This window comes from Mastigoproctus giganteus, chromosome 7 (genome assembly GCF_048544385.1).
Source record: "Mastigoproctus giganteus isolate SK-2022 chromosome 7, ASM4854438v1, whole genome shotgun sequence".
Lineage (NCBI taxonomy): Eukaryota > Metazoa > Arthropoda > Arachnida > Uropygi > Thelyphonidae > Mastigoproctus > Mastigoproctus giganteus.
The window spans coordinates 112,861,407-112,882,336 of NC_143581.1; the positions used below are offsets into that span (position 1 = coordinate 112,861,407).

Below are 20,930 nucleotides of genomic sequence, written 5' to 3' on the forward strand. Positions count from 1 at the left end.
AATACTATAAATATTTGTACTGATGATTTATTGTAAACTCTGTTGACTTGGTTGTCGTGCCGGAGTATAAACAGAAAATTTATTTATTTATTCTTATAGGTAAATGAACAAAACAGTTTGAAAACGTGCTGCTACCAGTCAACATCCATTTACTGTCCAACTTCAAACTCACAGAACCAACTTTTCATCTTCCTTGTTTATTCATTTAACTTCCGTTTTCTGGAACAAACTTCCTTCATACGTATTTCCTGAAAATTAGTCTACAGAAGTTCTAGTCTAATGTCACATATATCTTCTTTTGTGTTCTCAACCTCCAACCCATGCATGGTACTAAGTACTATAGGTTCTAATACCTTTTGTGTTTGTGGTTTTTATAAAAAAAAAAAAAAAAAAAAAAACCACAAATTATGTCAGAAAAATATGCCTAATTTATATCTTTCTTGGTGAAGTAGTGTACTCTGATTGGTCATTAACCATTATGTCCACTTTTGTATCATACTTACAGCAATATCATTGCTGTCAGTATTTCTTACTGTTCTTAATAAATATTAAGAACAGTAAGGGATTCAACACTGAATCCTATGGCTTCTTACTCATGACTTTAGTTAATGAAGAGTATAAGCCATTTATAAGAAGTTTTTGGCTCCTACCAGTGAGCCATCCCTTTATCCACAATAGTAAGTTCTTTTTATACTCTGGCATGACCCCAAGTCGGAGGAGTTTACAATAAATGAATACAATCATTAATCATATTTAGGAGACACATGAGCTTGAACCATGGTCTGTTCAATGAGCCTGTATTGCTGTACTCTTAGAAAAAAACTGTAAAAGTTGTTTATGGAAGAATTCTGTTGATCAGTGCTGCATTTCATCAAAAAGCAAAAGTTTTTAGTGCACAAAAAAAAAAAGAAAAAAGGCTTGCATAAAAGGATCGCAAATGACATATCATTTCATTAACTATTAGTTGTGTTGGATTGAGAAGCTGAGTTTATATGATGTATAGGAACTTCAATCAGTACTTAGTAAGTCAAGAGCTGAAGAAAAGTAAGTTTCCCACCCTATCTGAAATTTAATTTTTATTTTCAGTTCCCGTTTTCTAGCTGGGTCTGGTACATTTTAAAATCTAGGTTTGACAATAGTTTTTCACAGATTATTTAATTATTTTTCCTCCATAAAAGTTTAGCCTGATTCTGAAATCAATATGTTTGAGGGTTTCATTTAAGAGGGAAGTAATGGGGTGGGGGATTATTTAATGGTTTCTATTAAAGGCTTTTCCTTTTGATTCTCCAGTCCATGACTTGGCTCTGATTTAGGGCTGTCATTCACTGAGGTGTTGTGGTGCTTGATGGGCAGACAGTATCTTTTTTTTATAAACTGTATTTGCATTATATTTTACTCTATTTACTTCTGCTTATTGTATTTTACTTTACAAATTTCTTTAGATGAGACAAGATTGTCTTAGCATTGTTTTGTGTACTTCATTAGTGCATTGCAGAATATTTTTCCAGATTCAGTTGGAGTGCAGTGTTCAGATGATTGATTTATGTTTTTTCAGAGAATTAGAAGGAAACTTTTGCATTCCAGCTAATCATCAAAAATACGTGGCTTTTGCTGAAGTGATTTTATGGAATGACTGTGAGAGTCTGTTTACTTTTTTCGTCTACTGTGAAATGAAATGTGTAATGTACATATGTACTGTACAACATGTGCAAACCAACTAAATTGTATAATACACTTGATAAGGATTATAATCATTTAGCATGGGTATTTTCATATATGACATTTTTTCCAAAATACTTATTTTCAACTTATTTATTATTATTTTTACGGTGGATTTAAATATTGGTTCTTTCTTATAATCAGGGCTGTTTAAATGGGCAATAAAGTATTAGATTATTTTTACTACTATTTAATATTTAAATAGTAATAACAATAATATACTACCATTTAGCATTAGTAGAGGCATATAAACCAAGAAAGCAAGTTTATGCATCATCAGCCAAAAAAAAAAAAAAATCCTCCTATTTCACCCCTCCATTCATTCCAAATGCCTGTACAGCTCAGCCTTAAATTTATTTAGGCAATCAACTTCCACAACAAAATGGAAGTGTGTTCCACCAATCAACCACCTGCTGGCTAAAGGCAAATTTCCACACATCTATTCTACAACTGTCTTTCCTCAATTTGAATCTGTGCCCCCCTCAGAGTTCTTAATCTGAGCAAAAGGAAGAATCCCATCAGCATTCAGCATGCTCAACCCATTCAAGGCCTTATACACCTCAATCAGATCACCTGTCAGGTGCCTACTCTCCAGGTGCTGCAATTTGTTGAACTTAAGCCTTTCTTGCTAAGTGCATCCCTTTGTTCCCCTCACCAATCTTGTTGCCCTACTTTCTACTTGTTTTAGCAACTCTACATCCTTCCTAAAATGAGGCCTCCAGACACGTACACAGCACTCTAGGTGTGGCCTGACCATTGCCTTGTATAACGGGATAATCACCTCCCTGTTCCTGCTAGCAAAATTCCTATATATCATTGACAAGACTCCATGACCTGCTCTGGCAACCCCTCTGCACTAATCAGCAAACTTCATATTTCATTGCACAATAACCCCCAGGTCTTTTCCACTTCCCTGAGTATAACACCACACAGTTGGTATGTTTCTCTTTGTTTATTGTTACCCATATGCAGTTCTTTGCATTTGTCAGTGTTAAACTTCAGTTGCCACTTCTCAGCCCATTTGCCCAACTTATCTAGATCCAGTTGGAGTAGCATACTGTCTTTACTGTCGTTAATAACCCTGCCAACCTTTGTATCATCTGCAAACTTGGACATTAATCCTGATATACCTTTATTATTATCATTGATGAATACACAAAACAACAGTGGTCCCAGGGGAACTCTGGGGAACTCCACGAAGAGCAGTGTTCATTGATTACCATCTCTGTCGTCTCCCACTCAACCATCCTTTTATCCATTGTAGCAATTTGCCTTTAATGCCATACCTCTCCAATTTGTACAGCAGTCTTCCATGTGCAACAGTATCAAAAGCTTTCCTGAAATCCAAGTATATGATATAAAGATTATTTTTGACATTCAGTTCCTTTGTTACCACATCATAGTATCCAATCAAATTGGTCAGACAAGACCTCCCTTTAACAAACTCATGCTGTGTCTTAACTATTAGTGCAGTCTTGTCTAGATGATCCTGCAATGCTTCTTTAACCAGTGACTGCATTATTTTTCCCAGAACACAAGTTAAACTAACAGGTCTATAGTTACTTGTCACCTTTTGAATCCCACTTTGTGAATTGGTGATATATTTGCACACCTCCAGTCCATGGGGGCCTCCCTTGAGTCCAAGGAAGCTCTCATAATTATGACTAAGGGTTTGCTTATTTCCTTTGCTGCCTCCTTTAATATAACTAGATAGAACCCGTCCACCCCAGGTGCCTTCTATATATATTTAATCTATATATATAAAATGCTTAGGTATGTTACCCAAATTTTCCAACTGCTAATTGTTGCCAGCACCTGTTCACCCGGTTCACCTCACCCGACCACCATACTGGATATTCTTTATTAATTTTTGTACTAACATTTTTCGACCGAAGAAAGGCAACTTATGTCTGAAATCTATTGATGTATGTTTATGTTAACTGTTTATTTTATGTGTTCAATTTTAATAAACTGTTCTAAATTGTTGTCTCTGCACAGTGGGCATGGTCTTAAACAGAGATATTGTATGGTTGAGTTTTGTGATTGGGTGATTATTGTGAATGCCTTTGCTATCGTTAATCTTAGCTGGGGGGGGGTGTTTATCCCCTGCCTTACCTCTGTTTATATAGTGGAAAAAGAGTTCCATATTTAAAAACAGCGATAAGAGATATTTTAATAAAGATTAGTTTTTACATGACTTTAGGAGGAATTTAAGAAAAAAATGTAGGTATATTTGAAAATTTATAATTATTTTTGGTTATTTTAATTCTGTATTGCTGTTTCTCTTTATCTTTATTTAGACTTCGATGTATTATGTTTTTGGCATGTTGCATGTGGGCAGTTAAAGCAGTGAGTGGCACCTGCCAATCACTGCTTTATTTCTGACCATTAGTCAAAATATGGACTTGTACCCAAGATCTGGAATGTTACCCTAAGTTTTAAGAAGTGTTAAAATGGCTGAACAGTGTGCAAGAACTTTGAGAAAATGTAGAAGAAATGCTAATGGAACATTAGAGGAGAGGACTAAGAGACTGAAACGAGACTATGACTACGAAGATGGACAGAAAACATTGAAGAAAGAGAGGCAAGATTGGAAATGAGAAGACGGGCGAAACGCTGTAGGATTAATCAAAAAGAAGTACCGAATTCGAATAATTAACAAGCTGTAATTAATGTGGAAGAACATGACATTGGAAATGTGTTATAACTGTGAGTATTGCAATGCAAGATATTGGGGACATGAGTTAAACACATTGAATAAATACACTAAATACTGTCATGATGGTCTGAGACACCTACTCTATTATGACAGCTGTTTGCAAGGGATACACGTGAAGCAAATAACTACAGAGAACATATACGAGAGTACAACTGAGCAATGGCGTTCGCATCATTGGGTTCATAGATTAAATCTCCGCCTGGAAATGGTCCATACAGGATATGAACAACTTTATATTTTCTATTCTGCTGAAGAAACAACAAAACGTCTTGAAAAACAATCAAACCAAGGGTATATGGGCAAAGTAGTGTAACAATTGGACAAGATGGTTAAGAGAAGATATATGCACCTGCATCCAAAATGGAGGTTGCTGCAATATATGTTGGAGAAGACAGGGAACCACCTACAAATAGAGACATATGCATATATCCCACAGGTGACTGAGGTAGAATTATATCACTGCTAAACAAGAATGGTGAAGACTGAAGGATCTGGATTAAACAATTTACGCCATGATCAGAAAGATGCCATATGTTATGCTGGGTACACCTAGTAATTATTTAATATTTAAACAGTAATAAAATATAATAGTAAAATTTTTTTCATTAAAAAGGAAAAATTTTTTTTTTTTTTTTCAATTTAGAAATATTCATTTATGCATTACTTTACTTGATTCGTTAACCTTTGGTTGTAGGTGTCAGCACGGACCTCATGCAAAATGTGTACATTGTGCCCCAATTGAGGTAAGCTCCTTATTGGTTTTTGATGGTTTAAAAAAAAATGTTTTTAAAAAACATTGTTTTTTGTTTCAAATTTTTTTATTTTCTATTAATTTTTGTGGACTAGGTTTTTGCATGTGTAGAAACATATGACAGTCTTCTACTGGAAGCCATTATTTTCACCTCTTTTCTACTTCTGTTATGATATATTAATAAAAATAATCACCTATACAAGTTGATTATAAAATAACTTTTGAGGCCTTCTCTCAGAATAATTTTTTGATTATTTGTATAGGGCTCAATGTATGTCACATTAGATTTGAATAATAGCATAATTTCAGTTTTTAATAAATAATAAATGCAGTTTTAACATGTACAAATAAATTTTAAATAAATACACCAAGACGTATTTTAATACATGGTCTTCCTGCACCAAGTGTAGGAAGGCTATTTATGAACATTCATGAAGAGCAAAACCAATTACTTATCAAAGATTATATTGCTAGCGGTGCAACATGCTGCCTATGGGAATACCAATGTTTGCATAATCTCAATATAGTTCATATTCCAGTAAAGCTGTGATCAATTGGATGAAGAAATTTCAGGCCACCAATTGTCTATAGATGGTGTACAGGATAACCTTGTACTGTTTATCCATATAAGGAAAATGTCACCCAAGCCTTTTCTTTGGTAGGTGTCAGTAGTGCACATTCTGTTTTGTATCAAGTAGTTGACTTTCTCTATGATAAATTGTCTGACATTCTGTAGACTGTGAAATGCCTTAATCTGGTTAGTGCAAAAACAGTAAATTACTTTGACAGAATTAATCCATGTTCTACTCATCAAATTTCCCTCCATGACGTGAAAGTGACTATTTGGTATCAGTTCATGGTTCATTTTTTTCTTGGCCCTTTGGAAAAACTGATGTCGGAAGTGTGCCATCATGGCATAGTGGAATTGCATTGTTGCTGCGTACTCCCATCAGACCTTGCTATGCAAGAGTGGAAAGTTAATGGGAAAGGTTATTTTTGTGCATTATGGTGTTTTATCATATATTGGCTGACAGCAGTTCATTTAGGATCAAGGAGATCCTAAATGAACTTTTTCCTGATAGACTAGTTCCCTTCACTTCCTGTGTATTTGGCCTGACATTTGCCACACTTGACACTGTGCATTTCTATTTATGAGATGCCTAAAATCCAGAGTATATAAGGATTCCCACAACAGTAAAGCGGAAGCAGTTAATTGAAGAGCTAAAATACATCCTGGGCTAAATGCTCTCATCAGTGATCAGCCAGTGTGTGTGTGTTGTGGACGTTAATAGTAATTAAGTCAAATGAATATTGTAAAGTTGTCATTTGGTTTCTTTGCTCTAAAAATAGACGTCCCGTATCTGGTGGCACAAATACTATATAGTTTTGGAATCTAATGTTGAATATCTTAATTGTTATGTCAAATATAGGTTTAAAACAGCTGTGCAATGTGTCAAGCTTGAATTCGTGACCTTTTAGCATCCCTCATATTGTGTGATTATCTTCACCACTGAGTTGCTATGTCTGCAATACCAGGGTACCTGCCCACCCACCGTGATAGGCCAATAGCTTTGAAACGGTGCCGTCTGGGTGTGGTACTCACTGACAATAAGTAACAATAGTCTTCTCTATTAGTGAAGCATTACTTATTCGAGGTAGTGCAATACCAAGGCAACTCGTGAAGGAAGAATACAATATGAGATACAGAGCAAATGATGCCCACTACAACAACTACCATCGTAGTTTTTAAGAGTTATCTATGGTGTATCTACACAGATATTATTATGTAGATATTAAACTCTTAACTCTTAACGTATTATGCCTTGTGCATTTAGTTATTTTCAAAGCTTTCATTAATATCATTTAAGAAAATCAGAAACAATAGTAGTCCCAACACTGACCATTGAAGGACTACAGTTTTAACACTAGTCCAGTCCTGGAGAATGACCATTCACCGTAGTGCTCTGCCTCCTATTCTGCAGCCATCCCCTGATTGATCTGAGGATCTTACTCCTGATACATGTTCCAGCTTATTCGGTTCTATCTTGATATTGTTGGCAAATTTGACATAATTCCACCCTGTATTCTTTCATCAATGTCGTTTATGAAAATCAGAAACAATAGTAGTCCCAATGCTGATCATTGAAGGACTCTAATTTTAACACTAGTCCAGTCTTGAAGAGTAACCATTCATCACAGTTCTCTGCCTTCTGTTCTGCAGCCACTCTGTGATTCATCTGAGGATCTTGCCCCTGATGCATGTTCCAGCTTATATGATGATCTCTTGTGCAGTCTTCGCTAAAGTCCATATAAACAATGTCAGAATTGCTTCCTACATCAGGACTGATGAGTGCCTTTCAAAATATCTAACTAGATTAGTTAAACAATGTTTTCCCTTCACAAAACAATGCTGTTTCTTTTACAAAACAATGCTGTTTCTTTCAAAATACAATTTTTGTCTAGATGCCCTTGTATTGCATTTTAAATCATTGCTTCCATTTTGCTATCACTGAAGTTGCATTCACTGGTCTATAGGTACTCATTTTGCTCATAGAACTGCCTTTGTATTGATGCACATTTGCACTTTTTCTGTTGATAGGAACCTTCTATGAGCCCAATGATTTTCTCATAATTATCCTTAATGGTTAAGTATACCGTCTCCCTTAAAATTATTGCCATTGAGTTCAGGAGCCTCACTTACCTTAAAACAAATTTTTATAAAAAAAACGGCCATCTGTAAGTCACTAACTTCATACTGCTCATCCTCTCCTCTCTATGAAGATTCTTTATGGCTGTAAAGATTGTTGTAAAGCACATGTTCAATTCATTAGCAACATCAGCTAGTTTATGTAAGACCTATCCACACCCTTAAATGATGATTCGATCTGATTGGGTTTCTTCTTCTTTGTATTCACATATGTGGGAAAACTTCTTGTCCTCATTCCTTACTCTCTTAGCCAGTACTAACTTATACATTAATAGATTAACTTAGTATTAGTATACTCCCTATGGTGTAAGGAAGCTGCAGGCTTTTACTGCAGTGGCAAAAAAAAAAAAGAAAAATAAAAAAAGAAGTAGATAAAATACTAATTATGCATTCCTTCCTCACAAAAGTAATTATCAGTTGATCTTTGAATTTCTTCAAACTCTCAGCCTCAGCTACCTGTGATTCAGTAATCAACAACTCGCTGGCTAAAAGAAAACTTTCTACAATCTAGTCTAGACCTCTTCCCCTGTAATATGAATTTATAGGTGATAAAAACTACCAAAGCTTACAGCAATATATGTTTAAGTTGTTTTAGGCTTTGCTACTTTTCATCCACATTTTCACTTGGTTTAGAATTGGACAGTTAGGTCCCAGTTGAGCCCCATTTCGAATTTCTATGGCATCAACTCAGATCAGCTCAGCTTGCTTAAGAGGACACAGAATTGTGATTTAAGATCACAATTATATGATCTTAAATCACATATGGAGAATACGGAAAAGAACACAAAATAGATAGCACCCACACAGAACACAGCATCTATCAGCAAGAGAAAGTTCTGCATACAAGTGACAGGGAGTATAAGGAAAAAGGCCATAACTCATAGGTGAATTGGCATTGACATTTCCCCATCAGTCATGGCATCTTGTGACATGTTATACATATCTTTTCCAGTTAAAACCATGATTTACGTAAAAGTAAGATAAAGATTTAACAATTCGATAATTGTAGATTTTAAGTAATTGTAGATTACTTAAAATACCATTTATAATTGACTCAATATGATAGCATAGCTTAATTTATTATGGTACTCACATTTTTTTTATAATCTGCAATTGATGTTTGAATAGGGTGGATGATATTTTAATTTAAATTAGGAGTGAGTAAGTTGGGGTTTAAAAACAGAAGTTTAAAATATGTGCAAGGAAGTAGAAGTGCACATCTTCGTCCTTGGTTGTCAATATTAAAGTTGAAAATAAATGGTAAATACTGGAGGCTAGTAGCCATAATAAGTGGCTTTCATTATCCACGTCTTCAGTTGGCAATGATGAGTTGAGAATGAACGCTTGTATTTAAGAAAGCTAAGTTCCCATGATGCTCCTGGTTACATGTGGAAATCTCACGTGCATGAGATTCCAAGCCGGTGCAATGTTGTAAGGTAGTTTGGTATTTAATACTTGGAGATTGGAATGGTGGCAGAACCATTCTATGACTATGGCTTCTTATTGGAAGATTTTATAACTGGATTTTAATTTGATAATGGCTGAGTCTACTAAGGGGGTGTGATTGTGAGATTGACCATGTGATGCTAGTTCTGTGTTGGTTCGGCCTGTCTTAAAACTATTGTAGTGGCAGTATGCACGTGTGTTTGGTGTTTTAATAGAACCATATTTTGAAGTTGTGCTACCAATGTAACATGCATTGCAGTTAGGTTGACATTTTATTAGTAAATAATATTGTTTATATCGCTGATATGATATTTTTGTGTGTCTTTGTATGAATTAAATAATGAGCCAAGTTTATTATAAGTTGAGAATGTGAGGGTGATTTCGGTACCTTTGAATATGCAGCGGAACTGATTGTAAAAACTACTATGGTATGGTAGCATAATACGTAGATTATTATTAGAGGTGTGTTTGGGTGGATTGTTAATATTATTTTGGACGGTGAAAATGGTTTGTTGAATTAATTGAGTAGGGTACCTTCTAGATATGAATTTTGTTGTAAGATATTGAAGTTCATGATTGAGATCGTTTTGTGTAGAACGGCTTTTTTTAAGTTAAGGGGTTGGTGTGAATCAAAAAATATCCATACTTGCCAGTATGGGTGTTTTTTATGAAAATTCTTGTTCCTAGTTTGGTGTCATTCCTATATATGGTGAGGTTCAGAAAATTAATTTGACCGTTTTCTTCAAGTTCTAGGGTGTATTTTAATCTATTGTGTACTGTATTGAATTTAATGAAAAGATCGTCTATTGTGGATTTTGGTTCTATTAAAAGAATGTCATCTGCATATCTTATAAATAATTTTATATCTGGGGGGGTATGGTTGTAGTACATAGTTTTCTATTGAAGCTAGGTAAATTTCAGAAAGGGGGGCTGAGATCCCCAATCCCATAGGTAATTCAAAGTAAACAATACCTCCCAAACATTTGATAAAATAAAACGTATTACAATAACCAACAACGACATAATAGCATTGTTCGATGTAGTCTCATTGTACACTAATGTACATTTACCTTCAACATTACAAACTCTATGTAATTTCTTAACAGACGTAATACCTTACCCAATCGCACTTCCCTTTCAATTAATAGTATTCTAGAACTTACAACCTTTTTATTACATGCTAGATATTTTCGATTTCTCAATCAGATATACCAGCAAATATATAGATTACCTATGGGATTGGGGATCTCAGCCCAAGAATATTTTAAATGAGGTTGGAAAATTTGAAAAGGATCAGAGTTGCTGTTCCAAATTTATTACAGTATTTTTATGGGAAGAGATAGGGGAAGTGTAACTGGGGCTATGGAATGCACCTAAAACCTTCCCATGGACTGACAAAGCATGCTGAAGATTTGGAGCTGAACTGATTTTTCCTGCTCAAATGATGCACAAAATGTACTTTCATTTATATATATAGAAATTTCTGGTGTGTGTGGCAGGGTGCTTGTGGTGGTACTATGAAATCATAATTGGCTTAAAATGTTCCCAAGGAGTAAAGGAACATATGCTGAAAATTTGGTGTCAACCCAGCTCTACCTTCTTGAGAAATGCTTCAATATCCAAAACCTAATGTAGGTTTCTGAGGCAGGGTGGTGAGGATGTTGCTTAATAGGAATTGATAAGTACACCATCCCAGGGATTAATGGAACATATGCTGAAAACTTGTTGGCGATCTGATATTTTCTTATAAAGTAATGCCCAAACAGGTGAAACATACTGCCATTTAGGTATGTATATAGAGAGAACTCAAAATTCTGTGAAAAAAAAAAAAAAGAAAAAAAATAATATAAATAATAATAAAATGATTAGTTTGATTTTAATGAAATTTAATGTGGCTCAATGAATTAATATTATTATTATTAGCCATATGGTACAAGGAAGCCTGAGGCTTATGCTGCACCAGCCAAAAAAAAAAATTCCCGAGTTACCCCCTGTGTGTGTGTGTGTGTGTGTGTGTGTGTGTGTGTGTGTGTGTGTGTGTGTGTGTGTGTGTGTGTGCACGTGCGAGAGAGAGAGAGAGAGAGAGAAGGCATCACCAAGAAAGAGAAGAATGATGATATCCAGCTCAGGACCCTGGGTTTGCCAAGCCCATACTCACCAGATGTGAGCCCCCGGGGTATTTTTGAATTTTTAAACAAACCAAATATACAATTTCATGAAAATCTAGTCACTTGATGAACATAGTGAAACCACTTAACGTGGGCCTCAGTATGTGGTGAGGGAAACCTCCTAGTGATGCTGTTGGCTCTATCAACATATTAGCATTGCTGGAATCCAACACCCACAACTTAGGTTTCAGGCTAACATCATAGGAATCCAGTGTGTGTGTGTGTGTGTATCATCTGCTTTGACCTGTGGAAACTCAAAATGGGATCCTGGTGGTGGGGTGGCAGATTAACCACATGACTTTGGCCCCTGCTTCAACAAGTTGGGTGGTCCTGGATGGCTTGCCCAGGATCTGTGAGCTAATGAGTTCACACAAATGTCAGCTATCAATGCCATGTTCATACCCTCATTGTTCTAGGGACAGGATTCATGCTGGTGGCATGAATCATGTATGGGTAGCTTTGGTGTCCCACACCCAAGCATGTTTACTACCTGCTGGTTGGTGTGCATCCTGTTTGGGCTCTGTGGTGAGTAGGGGAGCCTGGGCAGTGAACAAAATAAAAAACCATATGAATCCTGATAATCTAAACTATTTCTTCTCAGACCCCAGTAAGATTCCTACCAGAAAATGTTACTTCAACAAAAAGACCCAGAACTGAAAGTACATGAGATCCAACACCTTAATACTGTGATTGTACACCCCACCAGTGAAATGCCCATAGGAAAAATGTTGTCCTTCTTCATCCAGAAGGGTTTGGAAGGGCTAGTAGACTCACCAAAATCAGTCAAACAGTTTCGTTCCGGTGACAGCCTTGTTGAGAAAAGTGACAAGCACTCAAGTGACAGGCACTCAGAAGAACAGCTCCTGCGAGCAACATCCACTGGGGGATACCAATTGTAGTAACAGCTCATGAGACACTGATTTCATCCTGAGGTGTAAACTTAGAATGGGATCTGCTTTAAGTGTCTGAAGAGGAAATCTTTTCAGAGCTAAAAAGCCAAGAAGTTTGAAAAGTGAATATTTGTTTGAATATTAGGAATGGAAATCTGGTACTGACTAGAAACCTAATCCTTACTGTAAATTCAGTCTCCTAATTCAATTACAGCTGCCTGGCTGTCTTAACTGCACAGTATGTCCATATGTACCAAATCCTTTAAGGTGGTTTAAGTGTCAGAAATATGGACAGTCACAAATGGCCTGTCATTGTGCCCTTGAATGTGCTCTATGTAGCACAAAGGACAATAAAATTACTTCTTCAGTTACAAAACTCACCTGCATTAACTGCCAAGAACCAGCATCCTGCATACTTGTGAGTGTGGCAGAGGTGGAAAGAAGAAAAAGAAATGCAAAAGCATAAGGCAGAGCTGAACATTAGGAACAAGAAGTGTGGTGAAACCTCTAATTAAAAATAAACTTTGTATGCATAGAAGATAGCTGGGAGATGCTCCATCAAAACCCAAACAGAAATAATTATCCCACCTAAAGTGTAATTTATTCCCATCACAAAAACCAGCACAGAAGGACCAATCAGTTATCACTGCTATATCTGTACCTCCTAAGGTTCTACTGCTAACAAAACAAACTGTTAGAGAAAAGACTGAGAAACCTGAACTACTCCCTTGTTTACAAGAAAAAATAGATGTTGAGATAGAGGTACCAGACAACGAAGTCTTGGAACTCTTTGCAAAGGAAGAAATGGACATAGGACAGCATTTTTTCTTCCCCAAAAGAAGGATACGTCCAAGAGTGGGATGAGTAAGTCCTCAGCACTTCAGCAACTGACTAATGGATTGACCAAGCCCAAATAATGGCTAAATTCCTACAGGAATTGGCATGTATTCTTGAAAAAATGCTGATGACATTAAGGCTGAGCTGGTTTCCTTTTGCTTGCAGGCAAATATTTGAAGGCAGATGAAAACCTCTGTTTCACAATACTACTATCATATATAGGAGAGGAATGAGGATGGACCTACCCATGGAGTTGTTGCTATCCTTGTGGGCAACCAGACTATTTCAACTACCAAAAATAAAAGCCCTACTGTAAGGTGAACTGCTATCACTTCTATGTTAGCATAAAAGTGGTAGAAATTCTCTTTACAGTAAAAAAAGGTAAAGTGCAGCCATTATCAACCCACTGCAGGATGGAAGCCTCCTCAACAATTCATGCTGAGAGAAATGAACCATAATCTGCCACGCTGGTCCAGTGCGGGTTGGCAGATAGACCGTATTCAGCAGTCAGGGGTTTGAACCCCGATCTACTCAAAGAGCATGTGCTACTGCACTCCTGCTCCTGACCACTCGGCTACGGAGGTACCTCTCTTTACAGTAGGGTATTTATTAATAGTGTGATATAATTAATTTATAGAGAAAGTTCAATTCATCCAGAACTCTCCTCTTAAACTGTATTTATAACTTTTTGAAGTCCATAAGAAGATTACAAAAGTAGCCAGTTGGCTGTAACTGACGATGAATATATCGAAAGTGTTTCGTTTGGACTCTTGGCTTCTAACCCAATGGTTTTAGTTTCTTCTTGTTTACACAGTGATTCATGGAGATGACAACTGGAGGAAAAAAGAGGTGTATTTCTTCTTCTGAGCATATCTTAATTATTAATTTATGTAATTTTTAGCCGACCGGGCTAGCCCAGTGGGTCAAGTACCTGCCCGGCAACCCAAAGGTCGCGGGTTCGATTCCCGCCTCGGGCTTGGATCAAAGTACTGCAAAAACCTTGGGAGGTGCAATATGGCCACAGAAGCCGATGCGCCAACAACTACTACCAAATCAAAAATCAAAAAATGTAATTTTTAAAACTTTTTCTTTTATCTTCTTGTGGTCTTCAAAAAGTTATAAATACAGATTAAGAGGTGAGTTACCAGCCGAATTAAGCTTTTGCTATAAATTAATTATGAGAAAATAGACAGTACTTTAAGACCTAACTATAAAGAGCTTCTAACTCTTAATAGTGTGATCTGTTTATGTCCAACCTGGGCAGACTTGATCTCAATGGGCAGTTGCCTTCCCTTTTGTTATCCCTTGGAGATTTCAATGGACAAAACATCTTGGGTTAGTGCCAACATTAATTTAAAGTGCCATGTCATAGAATATATTCTCACTGACAATGAGCTCTCCCTTATAAACATGGGAACTAACACATTTTTTTCAATTTGTCTACTGTGTATTTTCTGAGATTGATAATTCCATTTCTTCCTCTTCTCTCCTCCTCCCTTGGGATGCTGAAAAGCACTTCCCCATGATAGGGTTAGGGTTAAATTTGAAAGTGTCTGAAATTCTGCCCAGGCACGATAGAAGGGTGTAATGGTGAGAGGATGCCCTAGAAGGATCTAAATTGAGGGGCCAATCAAGCCCCCAGCTGCCCACATCAACGCCAGAGCTTGCACTTGGTCATCAAACAACACAGCAGCAACCCCCAAGGCAGAATGCACTGGTCCCACAGGAACTAGTAGTTGTTGGTGACACTATTGTCAGAGGAAACGGGGAACATGGTATGTAAAAAGGATAGGTGAAACAGGACCAGGGTATGTCTGCTGGGGCAAAGGTTGATGACGATGTCGAGCGGATATCATCTTTTAATGGCACAAAAGATGATATAGTTGTACACATTGGCACTAATGATATTAAGAGTAGGAGACCAGCGGAATTACTTAACAAGTACAGGTAACTGTTGAAAAAAGGCCATGAATTAGGGTTGAATTTGAAAGTGTCTGCAATTCTCCTCAGACACGATAGGAGGGAGTATATGATAAGAGCCTTGTCAATCAGTTCGGCCCTGGAAAGATTGTGTAAGGCTCAAGGGGTAGAATTTTTCTCAGCCTGTTCTGTACTTATTAACAGGAGAGACTGCTTCTACAGAGATGGGATACACTTAAATAGAAAGGGTGCAAGGATATTTGCTGATGCTATCGAGGCAGTGTTAGGTGGATCGGAAAACTGCTAGTTTGGGGGAATACAAGGACTAATAGATTAACAGTAGCCACTGACAGAGGCGAAAGTGATTCTTCCACTGCTTCTATTGTATTGAGCAGCAGCCTGGAAAACAAGATGCAGGGTATTTCAGAGACTGTTGGGAGTCACTGCGGTACGAGTAAACACATGGATTATGTTAGAGTAGCTAAGAATAGGAACAGGTGCATGTACACCAATGCTAGGAGTTTGGTAAATAAATTTGATGAATTTGAGGTATTTCTCAAACGTCAAAGGCAGATATTGTTGGGATATCAGAGATGTGGTGTCACACAGATATAAGGAATGCAGAACTGGAATTTGGGGTGTACAATGTGTACAGAAAGGATAGACAAGATAGGAAGTAAGGAGGGGTTATGCTATTAGTTAAGAAACACATAAAATCCAAAGAAGTGAAGCCAGTCGACATCGCTGGATAGTGCAGTGTCAAGACAGTTTGGTGTGACATAAGCATTGGGAGATCAAAATTGAGAGTAGGAGTGTGCTATAGGCCTATTGACTCTGATGAGTATAATAAGAAACTGTACAGGGAAATAGTGGGCCAGTAAATCAGGGTCTTATGATGGGGGATTTTATTTTCCCAGGTATTGACTGGAATTTGTGGGTTGGTCACTCACACACTAGCAAGGCTTTTGTGTATTTATTGGATGATTGTTTTCTACATCAGCATGTTCGGGAGGCAGTTAGAGGGAGTAATACTCTTGATCTGATTATCAGTAGTGATTCTTCTTGCATTAAGAATCTACAGATAAAGGAACCACTAGGTGGCAGTGATCACAGTATGCTGAAGTGGAATTTACTCAAAGAGGTAACTACCATCAAGGGTAAAGGGAAGGGTTTTTGCTTTTGTATAGGTGACTATGGTGGTCTGATACAGTATTTAAATTCTGTACAGTGAGACCAACTGATGATGTTACCAACAGCAAATCCAAAATGGGAAGCATTCAAAGAACTTATTATTTTGGAAGCTACTAGGCTTTACATACCAACTAAGAAATATTGTTCAAGGTTTAGGCCTAAATGGATGTCAGATGAACTAATGAGACATATGGCAGAGAAGAAAAATGCATGCGATACATATAAATTAATGGGTGACATGGAAGCCTATGATAGATATAAGCTGGTCTGTAACCAAGTCACAAAAGAGATTAGGCAGGCAAAGGCAGATTATAAGAAATCCTTGGCAAAGGATGCAAAGAAAAACAAAAGAGTTTTTTACCTATGTAAACTCTAGAAGGAAAGGGATGAATCAGATTGGTCCACTGGATATTGATGGTTTAACAGTTGAGGATCCTGCTCAGGTGGCTAACAAACTAAACAAGTATTTTGCGTCTACATTCACACATGAGGAGTTATTCAGGAAGGAGAATGCCAGAGGTAAAGTAAACTCTGGCAGTGAGCTAGATGATTTTGTAATAACTGAGAAGAAAGTGGAGGAGAAATTGTTGAAGATAAACATAAAAAAGGCACCCAGGGTGGATGGGATCTATCCAGTTATATTAAAGGAGGCAGCAAAGGAAGTAAGCAAACCCTTAGCCATAATTATGAGAGCTTCTGTGGACTCAGGGGAGAGTACCCATAGACTGGAGATGTGCAAATGTGACCCCAATTCACAAACGAAGATCAAAGGCTGACACAAGTAATTATAACCTCTGAGTTTAACTTCTGTTCCAGGAAAATTAATGGAGGCACAGGTTAAAGAAGCATTGCAGGATCATCTAGACAAGACTTCAGTTATAGCTCGGACACAGCATGGTTTTGTTAACGGAAAGTCCTGCTTGACCAATTTGATTGGATACTATGATGCAGTCACAAAAGAACTGGATGCAGCGAATAACTTTGATATTATATATTTGGCTCTTAGAAAGGCTTTTGATACTGTTGCACATGGAAGACTGCTGCATAAATTGGAGCAGTGTGGCATTGGAGGCAAATTGCTGCTATGGATAAAGGGATGGTTGAGAGTGAGAAGACAGAGAGTGGTAATCAATTGACACTGCTCATCGAGGACTAATGTTATTAGTGGAGTTCCTCAGGGTTCAGTGTTGGATCCATTGTTGTTTTCTGTATTTATAAATGATATTGATGATGGTATATCAAGCTTTATGTCCAAGTTTGCAGACGATACAAAGTTTGGCAGGGTTGTTAAGGACACTACTGACGTTATGCTGCTGCAACAGGATCTGGAAAGGTTGAGCAGATGGGCCGAGAGGTGGCAAATGTAAAGTACTACATATGGGAAACAGTAACCTCAGAGCAACGTATCAACTCTGGTACTACACTGACTGGTAGAGAATGAAAAGGACCTGGGTGTAATTTTGCAGGCAGATATGAAGTTTTCTGAGCAGTGCAGATAGGCTATTAGAGTAGCTCATGGTGTTTTGTCAATGATATACAGGAATTTTTCTAGCAGGGATAAGGCGGTGATTATTCCCTTGTATAAGGCAATGGTCAGGCCACACCTTGAGTACTGTATACAGGTCTGGAGGCCTCATTGCAAGAAGTATTTAGAGCTGCTGGAACAAGTACAGATAAGGGCAACATAATTAGTGAATGGAATAAAGGGTTGCTCTTACAAAGAAAGGCTTAAGTTTTGCAAATTACAGTGTCTGGAGACTAGGCACCGGCGAGATGATCTGATAGAAGTATATAAAGCCTTGAATGGTTTGAGCATGCACAATGCCGATGGGATTCTTCCTTTTGCCCAGAATAATCACCTGAGGGAGCATAAATTCAAATTGAAGAAAGACAGATGTAGGATAGATGTGTGGAAATTTGCCTTTAGCCAGTGGGTAGTTGGTTGGTGGAACAGACTTCCATTCCTTGTTGTGGAAGTTGATAGCCTAAATAAGTTTAAGGCTCAGCTGGACAGGTATTTCGAACGAACGGAGGGGTGAAATGGGAGTGGTTTTTTTTTTTTTTTTTTTGGCTGCTGCATAAGCTTGCTTTCTTGCATCATATGCCTCTACTAATGTTAATGCTAATTTATTTGGCCCTGGAGAGAATGTGCAAAGGTCATGGAGTAGAATTTTTATCAGCATGGTCTGTGCTTGTTAATAGGAGGGAGTGCTTCTACAGGGATAGGTTACACTTAAATGGAAAGGGTTCAAGAATATTTGCTTATGCTATTGAGGCAGTGTTAGGTGGGTCGGAAAACTGCTAGCTTGGGGGGATTCACAGAATTAAATAGATTAACATTAGCCACAGGCAGAGGTGAACGTATTCTTGCATTGCTTCTATTATAATGAGAAGCAGCCTGGAAAACAAGGTGCTGTAGATTTCAAGGACTGCTGAGAGTCATCCTGGAACAAGTAAATACATGGGCTGTGTTAGGGTAACTAAGTGTAAGAACAGATGCATGTATACTTGCATATACACCAGTGCTAGGGGTTTAGTAAATAAATTTGAAGTGCCGGTCAAGACATCAAAGGTGGATATTGGTGGGATATCAGAGATGTGGTGTCACACAGATATAAGGAATGGACAATTAGAATTTGGGGATTACAATGTATACAGAAAGGAAAGACAAGATATGAAGGGAATAAGGGTTATGCTATTAGTTAAAATACACATAAAATCTAAGGCAGTGCATCCAGTTGACATCGCACAGTGCAATGTTGAGTCAGTTTGTTGTGACATAAGCACTGGGAAAGCAAAAATGAGAGTAGGAAGTATGTGTTATAGGCCTTAATAACCCTGATGACTACAGTGAACAACTGTACAGAGAAATAGTGCCAGTAAATCGGAATGGCTTATAATTGGGGATTTTAACCTCACTGGAACTTGTGGATTGGGCACTCATACACTAGCAAGACTTTAGTGGATATGATGTATTTTCTACAGCAGCATGTTCGAAAGGCAACCAGAGGGAGCAATACTCTTTGTCTGATTATCAACACGGAACCACTGGTTTGCAGTGATCACAGTGTAATGATGTGGGATTTACTTAAAGATGTAACTACCATCAGGGGTAAAGTGAGACCAACTGATGATCTTAACAACAAATTCTAAGTGGGAAGCATTTAAGGTCCCACATATGGGCAACAATTACCTCAGAATCACATAATGGTTAGGTATGCGCCTGCGTAGCCAGGTGGGAAGGAGCAGCAGTGCGTAGCACATGCTTTTTGATTTGACCGGGGTTCGAGCCCGTCACCACCAAATACGGAGGATGTGGAAAGGTAAGGGAATGACCACCACATACCGTGGAGCAATATGGCCTTAGTTGCTAATAATCCTAAAAAAACCAAATAAAAACAACAACATAATGGTTAGGTGATACTGCACTCAAGGTGCCATGAAATAAAGGGACCTAGGGGATAATTGTACAGTCCAATAGGAAGTTCACTGAGCAGTGCAGACAGGCTCCTAGAACATTTCATAGGATTCTGTGAATGATGTACATGAACTTTGCCAGCTGGAACAAGGATGGGCTTATCCCATTGTACAAGGTAATGGTTAGGCCACATCTTGAATGCTGCATATGGTCTGGAAGCCTTATTTTAAGAACAAAAAAAAAAAAAAAAACACATGTTCTTGTTTATACTTAATCATCACCACCAGATCAGTGGAGTTTACAACAAATCAATTAATACAACTTTTAATCATATTTAGCAGTCACGAGCTTGAACCCCGGTCCACTCAAAGAGTGTGTGCTACTGCACTTCCACTCCTGACCACTTGGCTATGTCATGCCAAAAGATGCGGAGATCTGGAATGGCTTCAAAAATAGCAACCAGTTTAATCAAGAACATAACGGAATGCTTTTTACCCCAAAAGACTTTGCTTCTGCAAATTGCAGTTTGTAAACTATGTATTTGTGAGAAGATCTGATTGCAGTGGTTAAGGTTTGCTGTGGATTGATTAAACTTAATGATAGTATTCTAACTCTTTCTCAGGTAATGCAAACAAGCAGGCATAAAATTTAATTGAAAAATGATAGCTGTAGGAGAGATATGTAAAAATTTGATGTGAGCTGGTGAGTGTTGGAACATACTACTATCTGGTATTATGAAAGGTGTAGTTTGAATACATTTAAGCAGTGTTTCTCAGCCTGTGTGCCGTGGCTATGCTTCAGGTGTGCTGCAGAAAATGCAAATAAAAAAATAGTAAATCCAAATTTTATAATAAAAATTAAGTAAAAAAAAATAGTTTATTTATGATGCATCGATCCCAGCCCATTCCAGCGGTCAGTGTGACGTCACGTTTCGATTCCTAGTACTAGATCTCTTCATCCTTTAATTCTTTATTCACCTTTTGATTCCTAGTAGTAGATCTGTTCACCTTTATTCAGCCATTCTTATCATTTCAGAGACTTTCCCAGACACCCTGCAGTTGTATAAGTGTAACTTGTAAGCAGCATAGTAAGAAATTTCCTTTGTGTTTTTTTATCTCTATAAAACTTCATATTCAGTTAATTCCTAAAGAACATGTATTTTCA

The 20,930-nt window shown here is 37.5% G+C and overlaps 1 protein-coding gene across 2 annotated transcripts in view; it reads left to right on the forward strand.

Moving 5' to 3' along the window:
* The window catches only part of Npl4 (nuclear protein localization 4), a 536,510-nt gene that overhangs the window by 126,570 nt on the left and 389,010 nt on the right, over nt 1-20,930 (forward strand). For both annotated transcript variants that reach the window (XM_090377858.1, XM_090377859.1), the window contains one exon: nt 5,133-5,181. In XM_090377858.1, coding sequence (XP_090233984.1) covers nt 5,133-5,181 — 49 coding nt within the window. The remainder of the gene's footprint in view (nt 1-5,132; nt 5,182-20,930) is intronic.